Below are 15,372 nucleotides of genomic sequence, written 5' to 3' on the forward strand. Positions count from 1 at the left end.
TACATCACCACTTTGCAATGTGAATCGCCCTATGTGTTCTAGAGTAGACACCTCTCCTAAACCGGTAAACAGTGAGAATTCTGGCACTTTATACCCTCTAGGCCATGGATATGCTTGGTCTACCCAATCAGGATATTGCTTTGCATAAGTCGGCCTAATGACGGGACGCACCCCAAAAGTCATCTGATCCTGTACGATTTCCATAATCTGATTCCTCGACATGACGTTAGGGTTATATGGAATTCCTACAGGTTGGTTAACCGGTTGATTTACATGAGGCCTGATGTTTGGCCCTTGATTGGCAACAAAGTTATCATGATTAGGGTCATTACCATTAGCCTGAACATCTATTCTCTCATTAACACGTGGGGTATTCTGTCCATTGTTTAGGACATTATCTCTTATATTTGGATTACCCCCCAAGTTAGGCATACCACTACCATTGTTCTGATTTGGCACTGCAACACCCCCTTGGTTTGAAGTAGAGGGACCAGAAAGTGGTTCTACCCCTTGATTCGGATTTAGGACTGAGGGATTATGTCCCACAATTGTCCTAATTTGAAAGTGATTTGCAAGAGGTATAACCGGTTGACATATTTGGCCTACTAACTTATTCATCATTTCATTCAAAATGTTTAGTTGTTTGGTCATGTTGTCATAATGTGCATTCCCATTTTGGGTAAATCTTTTCATATTATGAATACTTCGAAGATTTGCCTGTTCAACGACATCTTGTGTGAGTTCTCCAAGTAATGCACACATGGTTCGAGGACTCAACTCTGTCATTGGTTCGTAACGACTATTACTGCTCGAATTCTGTCCATCTGTTCCTGGAGAGGCATGCTGCTCCTCATATCGCTCGATCACAGACTGGATTCCTCCCTGACTTGCTGCTTTCTTATCGGATCTCTGAGGCATATTGTTTCACCTTTTGTATTTTCAACACCAAACACCACTGTCCCACCAGGCGTGCCAAATTGTTTCGCGCGGGTTAGTCGCTAACAATTAAAAGGGATCAAACGATTGTGTAAGGGACAAACCTCTTGAGACAAAGTCCCAAAAAGGGGTGTTCTTTATTGGCGATGACTTTACAATCGGAAATTAAAAACAGAATACCTCCAAGGGGCGCAAGCACACGAGTTACTGAAAGAAGTGTTTAAATCTAAGCTAAGAAATTTAAAGTTACATGTTCTCTGTTCGAGAGTTTTTGATTCGGTGCTTTTGCTCTATGTCCTTCCTTCCTTTTATACTCCCCGGATGATCTCTTTTTGATCAACCGCCCAAAAACTATTGGATCGTTCTATAACTGCCCACTTTCCTCGTAATGGCCAACTTGTCATGGAACTACCTTTTCTAACTACTGCCATTACTCTTTGTCGTTCAACCGTCTTCAATTAAGTTCCTTGAATCGTGAAACGTGATAGGGCTACTTTAATAACTGCTTTGATAACTACACTTCTTGATAACCACAACACTTCGTGTTTGCTAAGACCTTGGGCAACTCGAAGGTTTGGGCGAGAATAGAGTAACAGCTCCGGGCGACTGCATGACACTCCATTTGCTCAGATTCTGGGCGACTTGCAAACTTGGGCAATGGTGTTACCGCATTCTTGGGCCTCCCTATTTGGACCTTCATCTTGAATTGTTTGATTGGGCTTCGTTCTTTGGGCTATCTGATTTGGGAATCCTCCAATTGGGCTTCATTCCTTGGGCCGTTCGATTTGGGCTGAATTTTTATGTGTCAACACTAATCAAAAACAATAATTTACAATTCTCAGTAAAACAATTTCTAGGTAATTCAATTTCCCGAAATTCTTTTTCAATTCAATTCAATTCCATCTTTACAATCAAATGGACCCTGAGAGTTCTCTTTCAATACAGAACTAATATCTGAAGGAGTTATGTTCACAAGGAATTCTCTCTATGGTTTGATAGCAGAATATGAATATCTGCTTAACAAGAACAATCCTAATTAAAACATGACCAGAAAAAAAAGGAAACATGTATTGATCTTCTCTGACAAGGGAAACTGTAGATTAAGTACTTATTTTGAATTTAATCAGTCTAGCATACAAGGAGAAGAGTACAAATGCTAAGAAACATCATTTCACAATGAAACAATGCCAACAATCAACAAACCTCAAAGGGTACACACCAATTCACTATATTTTACGTAGTTGAAAGCTGAAATCTTTCCTGACCGAGCACTATTTGCACAAGTAGTTTCTAGGCACAAGACAAAGTGCATTTTTCTTATGCATTGTAATTCCTGGTAAAACGTCTGTGTCAATATCTTCGGCCTTCATCCCACGAGCCAATTCCCAGTCGAAAGAGTAGAGAAGATTGGCAAGTGCAAGCTCCACCGTTGCAAGTCCTAGAGACATCCCGGGGCAGTTTCTCCTACCGGATCCAAATGGGATAAACTCGAAATCCTGACCTTTGATGTCAACAGAACTATTTAAGAATCTTTCAGGCCAGAATTCCGTGGGATTTTCCCAATACTCAGCATCTCTTGCAATGGCCCATGCATTGACGTAAACTATGGTTTTGGGTCGGATTTCATATCCCTCTATAACGCAGCTTTTCATTGTTTCTCTTGGCAATAGAAGTGGAGTTGGAGGGTACAATCTCAAAGTCTCCTTTATTACTGCCTTCAGATAGGGAAGTTTCCCCAAATCATCTTCGTCCACTCGACCTTTATTTCCAACTTGATCTCTGATTTCTTCCTGTACTTTCTTCATCGCGTTTGGAGTCTTTATCAGGCCTGTCATTGCCCAAATTATCGTTGCTGCACTCGTGTCCGTTCCACCAACAAATATATTCTATCGGGTAGCACAAAAAACATGTAAGTTACTTATTTTGAAAGTTATGTACGGTTACTAATTTAAACATTGTCCAAAGACAAACTTTTATATGTTGAACCAACACTATTGAAAGCTGATTACTTACCATGAGTACTGCTTTTATATGATCCAGGGTGAGCTCCAGTGAACATGATTGTTCTTCTTTTAGCTGGATCAAGAGATCAAGAATATCCTTATTCATCGATTTCGACCTGTTAGGCTTCAGGTGCTCGTCGATGAGTTCTTGATAAAATGAATCCATGTTTAGGAATGTCTTCTCGAGTCGAGTTGCCATACCAGAGAGTTTATCCACCCAACTGAATGAAGGTAAGTAATCAGAAACAAATAAGCCACCCTGCATAGCCTGAGCTTCATACATAAGTTCATCAAACTTCTTAACTACTGATCCTTCCTGATCATCAAACTTCTTTCCAAAAGCAATTCTACAGATTAAACTGCTTGTGAAAGACAATACTATTTCACTTAAGTTAGTAAGTTGATCATGATTTGAACGCACCAAATCCGATATCCTTCTGATCATAGAAAAAACTTCATCTTCTCGAACCGGGGTAAAGGATTGCACGTGTTTATTCCCTAAGAGATGAAGAACACAGATTTTCCTTATTTCCTTCCAAGATTCTCCGTAAGGCGCGAAAGCTACATCCGAACCATTGTAGGATAATTTTTGAAGGTTAAGAAATTTAGGCCTGCTACAGAAAGTGAGATAATGGGTTTTAAGTACTTCTTTGGCCATTTTTGCTGAAGAAACCACTAGTACTGGCCTGGAACCAAGCTTCATGGACATAAGAGGACCATATTTCTTTGCAAGTTTCCATAGATATAGACGAGGAGAGGCGGTATCAAATTGGAGCAGATTTCCAATGAATGGCAGACGTGGAGGACCTGGTGGAAGAAAGGATTTCTTCACCAATCTTTTCTGGTTCAAAATCAGGAAAAAGAAAATAGCAGATAGAGATGGTAATAGGAAGTATAGGATCATTTTAGAGTCTTGATTCAAGTATGGAAACTTGAAAATGAGAATTTCTGAATATCACACTGCCTTAGCACAGAGAGAAATGTTGGTATTGATATGTGTGTGATAATTTTTCTATATATTATATGGAGATACTCATTATCCCACGAAAATTTGTTGGGTTTCTTGTTTTTATTGCTGACTATTCATAGTTTTGGCAGAATTATATGTGATATATAACATGACTAGTCCGTATCATATGGTTGGAGCCAGGCTTGTCTCTTCTCCTCCTCGCTGCCCCTTGTTGGAGACAACTTATAAAAAGGGTTACGTAAGGATTGGTTTTTGATATAGTTGTTTGATCAATTTTAACCTGCAAGAGCGTGATCAAAACACAATTTATATGAATGAAAATTTGGACAGAGTTTCGGTATAAAGATTACGCAAAACAAGGATTAAGAATGAGTAGAAATAAAATATATGAAATGCTATAGAATTAGAATGAAGAGAATTGCAAGAGAAGAATGAATGTTCAATGCAATTGGTGTACCCAAAATCATGTCTATAGGGTTATATTTATAGATGTAGAAAGGGTGCAAATGAAGTAGTGTGGGCCAAGACATGCATCCTTTCAAAAAAGTTGCAACATTTGGCCAAAACCTGCACCTTTCGAAAAGTTGCAATACTTCATTTCTTCTAACTTTGGTCCGCAATTTCTCATTTATCCGGAATTGATTTCGAGATTTCAAATATATCACGACGATCTACTCGATGAGTAGAATAAGTTGGTCTATTTACTTTTGTAATTTGACCATCGAATCAAGTCCGAATATTTGGTCGAAGTTGACACGTAGTCACACATTTTCATTTTCCATTTTTTACATACCTTTTCATTTAATATTTGAACCAATTTTTAAACACCTTTTCATTTTATATTTGAACCAATTCCTACAATCCCCTACATGAATGGAAATTCGGATATGTATATGCAAATGCGATGATATGATGTAATGTAGAGAGGGTGCGAAAAAATACTGCATCAGGGATGGTGGTTTCTGGCCTTGAACCTCACTTAGTGAAATATTATCGGACTTACTCGACTAATTGGTAAGCCATAGGTCTTGAACCACTCAGCCTTTGGTGTAAGTCAAGACAATAGTACTCACACAGATATCTTCCCTATTCTGTACTTAGTTCTCATGACTTGTTTATTTTGGCCCTAAACCTTTCTTAGTTTCGTAAGTGTTTAAAGAATTCAAACCTTAAACAATTCTTATTCGAAGCGGCCCCACTTCACTCTTACATAGGTGACCTCCTATTAAGAGTATTCTGCCCTAATTCACTTGACTTAATCAAGATATAGAAAGCATTAAAAGATAATCTTAGCCTCTATTTACCCTGCAGAAAGCATTTTAGTATCATAAGAATGAGTTAGGAATTCTAATATCCTAAGTGCTTCATGGAATTTTCACAACTTAGTTGTCCCTTTGAATCAAGATCTTGGGATCTCCAGTTAACAAGGTAGGGTTACCATTGCAAAAACTCTTACCTAGAAGGCTTTAATCTCATTCCTCTCGATAGACAACGCATTTGATCTCTAGGCAAACTTTTCGTCAGTGGATCCGCAATATTCTCCTTTGATTTCACATAATCTATGGAGATAACGCCATTTGAGATCAGTTGCTTAATGGTGTTGTGTCTACGACGAATATGTCTAAACTTACCATTATACATGCTGCTTCGAGCCCTTCCAATTGCTGATTGACTATCACAATGTATACTTATCCCAGGTACTGGCTTGGGCCAACATGGAATATCTTCTAAGAAATTTCGAAGCCATTCTGCTTCTTCTCCAGCTTTGTCCAAAGCAATAAACTTAGATTTCATCGTTGATCGAGCTACGCACATTTGCTTTGTTGATTTTCATGATACAGCAGCTCCACCAATGGTGAATACATAACCACTAGTGGACTTGGAATCCTTCATATCGGATATCCAATTCGCATCACAATATCCTTCTAGTACAGTAGGATATTTTGTAAAGTGTAATCCATAGGTTAAAATATACTTCAAGTACCTTAAAACCCTCGTCAAAGCCTTCCAATGATCACGGTTTGGATTACTTGTAAATCTACTAATTTTATTCACTGCAAAAGCAATATCCGATCGAGTGCAGTTTGTAATATACATAAGACTGCCAATTATTTGTGAATACCTTAGTTGTGATATGCTTTCTCCCGTATTCTTGACTAAGTGCATACTCGGATTAAGAGGAGTTTTCGCAGGACTTTCCTAAAAAACGTCAAACTCCTTAAGTACTTTTTTTATATAGTGAGATTGTGAAAGTACAATTTCATCCTGCGTTCTAGAGATTTTAATCCCTAGGATTACATCTGCCACACCCATATCTTTCATATCGAAATGCTTTGTTAACATCTTTTTGGTGTTAAACAACATTTCGTGACTATTGCCCATTATTAACATGTCGTCCACATATAGACAAACAATTACGTAGGCATATGGTGTATGCTTAATATATACACATTTGTCACATTCGTTGATCTAGAATCCATTTGACAACATTGTTTTGTCAAACTTTTGGTGCCATTGTTTAGGAGCCTGTTTTAACCCATAAAAGGATTTAACAAGTTTACACACTTTGTGTTTTTAGTTAGGAGAAACGAAACCTTCATGTTGCTCCATGTAAATCTCCTTTTCTAACTCACCGTTTAGGAATGTTGTTTTTACATCCATTTGATGAATCTCAAGATTGTGTATTGCCGCAATTGCAATTAACAACCTTATCGACGTGATTCTAGTCACGGGTGAGTAGGTATCAAAGAAATCAAGTCCTTCATTTCGTCTATATCATTTAGCAACCAATCTAGCCTTATATTTATCAATGGATCCGTTAGTTTTCAATTTCTTTTTGAATATCCATTTGCATTCTAAAGGCTTGTTATCGGGAGGTAAATCAACCAACTCCTATGTATGGTTTTGCATTATAGAATCTATCTCATTATTAATAGCTTCTTTCCAATGCGGTGCTTTCGGTGTAGACATTACTTCATTGAAAGTCTTTGGATCATCGTCTACCATATAGGTTGGAAAATTTGGGTCAAATGTCTTGGAAGTCCTAGCCCTTTTACTACGCATTGGTTCTTCCTCATTTGAAGTTCCATTGGTGGTTTCATATGTTCTTTTGTTAGAACTCGTATTTTCCTTATCTTTGTAAGGAAAAATATTTCCAAAGAATGTCGCATTCCTTGATTCAATTATGGTCCCTTCGTGTACGTCTTGTTTTTCGAATTTGTGTACAAGAAATCGATATACACTACTATTATTGGCGTTTTCAATAAATATGCAATCTATCGTTTTAGGACCGATTTTCACTTGTTTAGGCTTAGGTACCTCAACCTTAGCCAAACACCCCCACACTTTCAAGTATTGGTCGAATGGAGGATGACATTTCCATAGTTCATATGGTGTCTCTTCCATTTTTTAAGAGGTATTTTATTAAAAAGACTATTTGCCGTTAAAATAGCCTCCCCCACATGTTATGTGGTAAACCTGAACTTATTAACATGGCATTCATCATTTCTTTAAGTGATAAATTTTTGCGTTCTGCAACACCATTTGATTGAGGAGAGTAAGGTACCGTTGTTTGATGAACAATTCCATGTTCACAACAAAAGTCTTCAAACAGTGCACCATATTCACCTCCTCTATCACTACAAATATTCTTTATTCATTTTTCAAGTTGTGTTTCAACTTCAGCCTTATAGGTTTTGAATGCATCTAAGGTTTCGTCTTTAGTTCTCAAAAGAAAGACGTAGCAAAACTTTGTACAATCATCAATAAATATCACAAAGTATTTCTTACCAACTCGAGTTTGTACAAATTTTAGATCGCATATATCGCTATGGATCAATTCAAAAGGGGTTGTGTTCCTTTGTATTAAATGGAACGGTGTTTTAGCCAATTTTACTTCAACACATATTCCACATTTATGATTAGGATTGATTTTATGCACTGGAATTAAACTTTGATTCATTAGTTTGCGCAACGATTTGTAATTCACATATCGTAATCGACTATGCCACAAACATGAAGGTTCAAGCAAGTAAACAAAATTTATAGTTTTATTCATAACGACTTGCTTTCGTACAATTGTAAGAACGTTCAATTTGAACATTCCATCACACATGTATCATTTCCCTACATACATCTCATTTTTAGACAACATAAAGTTATCTGATACAAATACAAGTTTAAAACCATTCTTGCTAAGTAGAGACCCGGACACTAAATTCTTTCTTATATCCGGTACATGTAGGACGTTGTTGAGAACGAGTTCTTTCCCTGATGTCGTCTTCAAAGTGACTTTGCCTTGTCCTTCAACTTTGGAACTTGCAGAATTTTTCATGTATAGTTGTTCCCCATTCAATTCTTGATAGTTGGAGAACATCCCCTTGTCTGCACACACATGGCGAGTAGTGCCCGTGTCAATCCACCATTCTCTAGTATTTCCAATCATGTTACATTCGAACACTACTGCAGATAAACTCATTTCTTGCAGTCCATCGAATAGAGTGTTATTTGCAACCATGTGGGCTTGAGCATTCTTTTTTGGCTTTCGACATTCACTTAAACGATGTCCAGCCTTGCCACAGTTGTAACAATTCTCTTTGAACTTCTTAGCCTTCTTGGAATTGTCTTTTCACGATGCATAATTGGGAGCCTTTCATTTCTTGTTTGTTGCCTTTGGTTCCATTTCAACAAAATTTGCCACATCTTGATCAACCGGCCTCCGTTCGATTTTCCGATTGTCCTCTTCAATCCTCAAGCGCATAATCAATTCTTCCAAATTCATTTCCTTGCGTTTGTGCTTGAGGTAATTTTTGAAATCTCTCCATTTAGGAGGGAGTTTCTCAATAATGGCAGTCACTTAGAATGATTCACTCAATTCCATTTTCTCTACATGGATGTCGTGTAACAAGACTTGAATCTCTTGCACTTGACTAATTACAGTTTTGGAATCCACCATCTTGTAGTACAAAAATTTGCCAACAATGAACTTCTTTGTTCCAGCATCCTCGATCTTGTACTTTGTCTCCAAAGAATCTCATAATTCCTTGGCTGATTCCTTTGAGCTATACACCCCATATAGTGTCTTATCCAATGCGTTTAGGATATAGTTCTTACATAGGAAGTCCGAGTGTTTCCATGCATCCAAAGTAATAATCGATTCACGATTATTTTTTCCTTCTTGTATAGCCGGTGCAGTTTCCTTTAAAAATTTAGCCAAATTAAGAGTGGTAAGATAAAACAATATCTTTTGTTGCCACTTCTTGAAGTCTACTCCTGCAAATTTTTTCGGCTTTTCCCCATGTGGGATAGTAGTATTATGCAACAATATAGCCATGGGTGGTACCACATTATTGAAACCATTTTGACTTGACGAAATCCCGTTGGTAGTCATTTCTGTTACACAAACAGAAGTTCAACAAAATGATGATAATATCGGTGGAGGAATAGTACACAAAGTACTATTCAAACAAAGTAATGTTTGTCCAACCACAAAGACACACAAATTTGTCTTAAGATTGTTGGAGACAACTTATAAAAAGGGTTATGTAAGGGTTAATTTTTGATATAGTTGTTTGGCCAGTTTTAACTCGCAAGAGCGTGATCAAAACACAATTTATATGAATGAAAATTTGGACAAAGTTTCCGTATAAAGATTACGCAAAACAAGGATTAAGAAGGAGTAGAAATAGAGAATAATCCAAAGCGAGACGTTATCTCTTTCCTTAAGACAAATTGCCCCGCCACGGTGCTCACGGTGAATGGCACGTGTCTCCCAATATACAATGGATTCACAACTTGTGGTAGCAGCACTTCAAACCACAAGAAACCGACGAACTTTAGAAAGAATTTTTCCTCTACAAATGAAATGTATGAAATGCTATAAAATTAGAAAGAAGAGAATTGTAAGAGAAGAATGAATGCTCAATGCAATTTGTGTACCCAAAATCATGTCCATAGGGTTCTATTTATAGATGTAAAAAGGGTGCAAATGAAGTAGTGTTGGCCAAAACATGCATCCTTTCAAAAAAGTTGCAACACTTGGCCAAAACCTGCACCTTTCGAAAAGTTGCAATACTTCATTTTTTCCAATTTTGGTCCGCAATTTCTCATTCATCCGGAATTGGTTTCGAGATTCCAAATATACCACGACGATCTACTCAACGAGGAGAATAAGTTGGTCTATTTACTTTTGTAATTTGACCATTGGATCAAGTCTGAATATTTGGTCGAAGTTAACACGTAGTCACACATTTTCATTTTCCATTTTTTACATACCTTTTCATTTAATATTTGAACCAATTTTTACACACCTTTTCATTTTATATTTGAACCAATTCCTACAACCCCTTGTGACGAATAGGGCCTAATAATTTTGAGATTTTAGAGAGGAATAAATTTTGATTAATAGTAACTTTTTCAAGCAGAAATCATTAATTTAAAAAATAATTAAATAATTACTTTTCTTTCTCCATAATATGTCAGCCAAAAAAAAATGATCTAAATAAATTTATACTTGTTTTTGCCTTTTAATTGTAACCGTAAAGCCTAATTATAACCTATAAACAATTTATAGGATTTTGTTCTCAATAAAATATATAATTTAATTTTGTCTCTTTCAATTCACTATTATTGTTTTCTATCTTTTCTTAGTTTTATTATAACACGTTAACAAATGCTATTTATCTATGTTAAAAAATCACTACACTGCGCCAAAAGTGTGTATTTTTCAATAAATTTATATTTAAGTCAGTCATGTTTTAAAAGGTGACCTCACAGACCCAGAGGTGCTCCAGATGAGCTGGTAAACAATTTATTTAAATTAGTATTAAGCACATACATTGCACATCTTATGTATTAAATGAATGATACACACAATATTTTTTTTAAGTATGTATAATGTTTTTGAAAGCAGTTGATGTAATTGATATTGTTAAAGAAAAATTAAAATTGTTAAAAACAATATATATGAATAACAATTTTTATGAAATTATGTATATGATATGAAAGGTTGGAAAAATTAACATTTTTATTAGATTAAAATTTCTTTTTCCACAATATTTTTTGTCATCGTCCTACAATTTCTTTTCTTTCTATTTTCTATTTTTAGCCTTTTATCAAGACTTTTGTTGTTTGCATTAAAGTCCCCAAAAAAGTGCAAGATATGGTTGCTCAAAAGATAATACATGTTTATAAATGTATATTTCAACAGTAGACATTATTTGTCCTTGAGCATTGTTAATGGTAATTGCAAGCATAGATATATTGAAAATTATTTTCTCTTGAATTTGAATGAATATCCTTAATCATTTGACGTAGTTAATGGGATGAGCTGAAGGAAAACTTATTTATTTATCAGCATATTGTCCAACGATTATTTCTGATGGGAAATATGCTATTTAAAATCACAACAAATCATTTCTATTCTGTTGTAAAGATCTTTAGATGTGTATATATTCCTTAAGAGCATCACTATACAATTTCTTTTCAATATTAACTTATAGGGTGGAACACTATTTGACAACAATATATTTAGCCATTTGATACAATCGATTTGTATTTAGATTCCACACAAAAGATTAAATAAAAAATGAGGAACATACCTTGAGAATGAAAAACTAAAATTATCAAATATTGAATTGAATTGACAATAAGCAAACATGTCAAAAAATTATTAAATTCTACCACATCTGCAAATAATTGGCATACTTAAATAAAATTGAACTTTAATCGTTTCTTCTTTATTTTGAATGGCAACTTCAAATACATTATAAATTTCTTACTTTAACGTAACAAAATTCTTATCTTATTGTTTGAATATAAATATGTCAAATTAAATTTAAAAAGTAAAGTATGTATACATGTGAATATTAAAATGCAAAAATTTATGCATAATTTATATTAATTAAATATATCCAAAATCACAAAATATAAAAAGTTATCCCTCATTTAATTTGTCGAAAGTAGTGACACATTAGTCACTTGCTTTGGTTTATCTAAATTCAAGTAAACATATTTGATTTATTTCGATTCGATTAGATTTTTATCATTGGAGACATGCACCTCTCTTTGAATAATTTTGTGAAAGCTGAAAGTAGATGATAATAAAAAATATAAAAATAATCGGTAAGAACTTAAAATTAAAAGTTCATTTTTTAAACATGCTTTGCACTTAATATGATACAAACAAATGAATTTATAAATTAAACAAAGTTATTAAGTCAAATTTAAGATCTTCCGTGTTTAATAATGTTAATATATTTCATACTATTTATATATAACATAACTTTAATAAGCATCAACGATACTTACAATTTTTAGCATATCGTATAACACTATTTTAATATGATGACATTAAAATTAAAATATTCACTTTTTAGTATGATAATATGACTAATGTTCTATCGTTATAATTGACAAAAAAAATAAAATGAAATGCCTACAAAATTTTAAAATATCAAAATATTTAAACAACAAATTGTGGGATGGGACATAAAACTTTAACTATTTGATTATGTAATTAAATGATTTACATAATTAATTTTTCACTATAATTTTGTGTCAAAACCAAATATTAGGGGGGAAAAAAGTTAGGAGCCTTAATGATTAGCAGTCATGATTTAGTTAAAAAAAAAAAAAAGGATTTTTTTTTTCTATGAATTAATGATAACAATACTAAGTGATTGTAAATTACGAAAATGGCTATAATTAATAAGATTAATAACTCAACAATTATTAAATATATTATGAAAATGTGTATTGAAACAAACTTGTGAGCGTTAAAAATTCTGAGAATAGATCATCCGAAACTTGGGAGAATCTAACTTTAGATTTTGATAATTTTTCCTCTTATCCAATATTTAAGTGAAAAAAAAATGCAAATTTCAATAAGCACTAAACCTCTTTTCAAACTAAGTCCCTTTTGAGCCATATTAAATTTATAATACATTTTTCTCTTTCTTCCTTTTAACCATACATTCTTCAATAAAATAATATTACACATAAACCAAAAAAATTTCCTTCTTTTTCAACCACTCTAAAAAAAATACTATTCCAAAAATTATAATACCAAATAATGGGAGTCAAATGACGGATAATTAACAACTCATACATAAATTCCTTGCAAGTAAAAATGTAGCATTAGAATTTTCGCTTCTTCAAAACTAATATTTACATACTGTAAAATTGTAAAAATAAGGAGAAAAGCATGTCCATTAATTAATGAATATTACAAAGACAAAATATACAAAATTAAAGTTGAGCAAAATAAAAATAAAAATTGCATTGAATTGGATAACCGGATGCACGTAAATTTTGGTTAGAAAATAGAGTAATTGTAGAAAATAAATTCAAAATAAACTATATAGTATAATAAATCTTCACATAATTTACACTATCGAAAATTTCATCATAAACAAAAATTATAAATAAAGAATCTATGATTGGTTGTTGTGTCCTGTAAAAAAGATTGGCCATTGTTTTAATTAAAAGATGCCACATTTGGATTTACTATCATCATAAAAATAATATAATTTTGATTAATAAATTGATATTAGTTACTGACATGTTACACATCAACTATTGCTTAGAGAAAGTAAGATAGAAAAGAAAATAATTTATAAACACGTACTCAATATGTGATCTGTGAATGATGGATTATGGATGACAAACTCATAATTGAGGCATGAATAGTAAGGAAGTTCTCATATAATTTTTCTCATTTATTTCCTTCATTTGGTCTAAAATTCTTATAAAAAAATATCAATTCATTGCAAAATATATATATTATTGACTATGAAATGTTCTATAATTATGTATTTGATTAATAAAAGATTGTAATTATGGATTGAATTTATTATTTTCAATAAAATTTTTTGGATAAGCAATACTATTTTTAATATGTATTATTAGGTTTGTAAAAATTTAATTGTGTAATTATTTTTTTTATAAAATCTATTTATTAATATTAAATGACTTAATAAAATACGCCGGTTCAAGTTAAATATTATATATAAATAGTATTATTGTAATTTCTTTTAATTGACTATAATAATGTTTTCATTAATTATGTACCAATAGTTAGTAACAATTGAAATAAATTGAATACTAAGAATGTTGTTCATCATAAATATAAACATGTAAAAGTAAAATGTGAAATCAAATGTTTATAATCTATTCACACAAGTTATTGAAATATGTTAGTTTATCAAATTATTGTAAATTAATGATGATTAAAGATGTGATGGATTATTAGAAAATGACTTCTCATCTAATAATTATAAAATGAATGTTAGGTAACGATTTTTTTTAATAATTATGTTTTATTTCCAATAGAATCTTTTAGGAATGCAGTATTCTTTTAATATGTAATATTAGGTTTAAAAAAATTAATTCTATATATAATTTTATTATTTTTATAAATTCTATATATTAATATTAATTGACTTAATAGTCTATGCCATTTCATGTTAATTATATATGTAGTATTGTTATAATTTTTATTTTATTTTTATATAAATTTTTATTAATCATATACTGATAATTAGTAATAATAGTGTTTAGTGGATATTAATTGACTTAATTTTAAAAAATAAGTAATGTTAATTTTAATAATAATTGAATTTAGTTGAAATAAATTTAATTTTAAGGGTATTATTGACCATAAAACATAAAAATGTAAAATTAAAAATATAAGGATAAATGAGGATATATTGGACCCAAAGCTAAATGTGTAAGGATAAAAATCAGTAATCAAAAGATTTTTCATAATCCTCACTTTTAATATATTGTAGATTAATATTTCATAAGAATATTATACTATCGTTACTGAATAAGCACAAATTTTACACGAATCAATAATTTGTGGTGCTTCTATGATTGTGGAATCCTATGCAACCACGTTGCCCGAACACCCTCAAAACCGACCATTATTAAAGTAGCAATAACTATTGTTTGAGTCTACCCGTATTCAACTAGTGTCCTTTAATACAAATTCATCGTTCACATCGCTTACCCCCTTCACTTATCGAAATTAATTCAAATTTCAAAAACCTTGTCCTGTAACATGCACCGACGAATTTCCTCAAAATTTTAAAAAAGGAAATTATTTAATATTCAACCCAAATTAATAACTGAATTAAATTGGAGATTCTATGTATAATAAAATGCATTTTGTATCATTTCGTTTAATTGAATTCCAAAATTTGATTTTTAAATGAATAATTGCAATTTTTTGAAAAAGACTTTTTTTTTCCTTTAACAATAGATCGATCGTAACATTCTAGAATATTGCCAAGAAGTAATATAAAAATGATTTTCTCAGCCACTTGTTCTCGTGGCTAGCTGTTGGGAAAATTCTCGTACATGTAAAAGTAATGGTTAAGTAGTCACCTCGATTGGGAAAAAACTTAAACGTGCTAGAAATCACTCAAGCTATTATTTGTCCCATTGCAGAGAAATATTGGACTG

General features: G+C 32.6%; 1 protein-coding gene across 1 annotated transcript; it reads right to left on the minus strand.

The window, feature by feature from the left end:
• Nucleotides 1-1,987: 1,987 nt before the first annotated feature.
• On the minus strand, nucleotides 1,988-3,929 carry LOC111383267 (cytochrome P450 83B1-like). The gene is made up of 2 exons (XM_023007344.1): nucleotides 2,950-3,929; nucleotides 1,988-2,822 (listed from the first exon to the last, which is right to left on the minus strand). The coding sequence occupies exons 1-2, from the start codon at nucleotides 3,841-3,843 to the stop codon at nucleotides 2,208-2,210; spliced, it is 1,509 nt and encodes a 502-aa protein (XP_022863112.1). The 5' UTR covers nucleotides 3,844-3,929; the 3' UTR covers nucleotides 1,988-2,207.
• Between the last annotated feature and the right edge of the window lie 11,443 nt (nucleotides 3,930-15,372).

Source organism: Olea europaea, unplaced genomic scaffold (genome assembly GCF_002742605.1).
Source record: "Olea europaea var. sylvestris unplaced genomic scaffold, O_europaea_v1 scaffold2648, whole genome shotgun sequence".
Classification (NCBI taxonomy): Eukaryota; Viridiplantae; Streptophyta; class Magnoliopsida; order Lamiales; family Oleaceae; genus Olea; species Olea europaea.

Bases quoted from the DNA above. Each gene is read 5' to 3' on its own strand.
- LOC111383267 (XM_023007344.1), bottom strand. From the start codon at position 3,843: ATGATCCTATACTTCCTATTACCATCTCTATCTGCTATTTTCTTTTTC. The intron at 2,823-2,949 runs GTAAGTAATCAG...GCTACCCGATAG, and splicing joins ATATAAAAGCAGTACTCATG to AATATATTTGTTGGTGGAAC.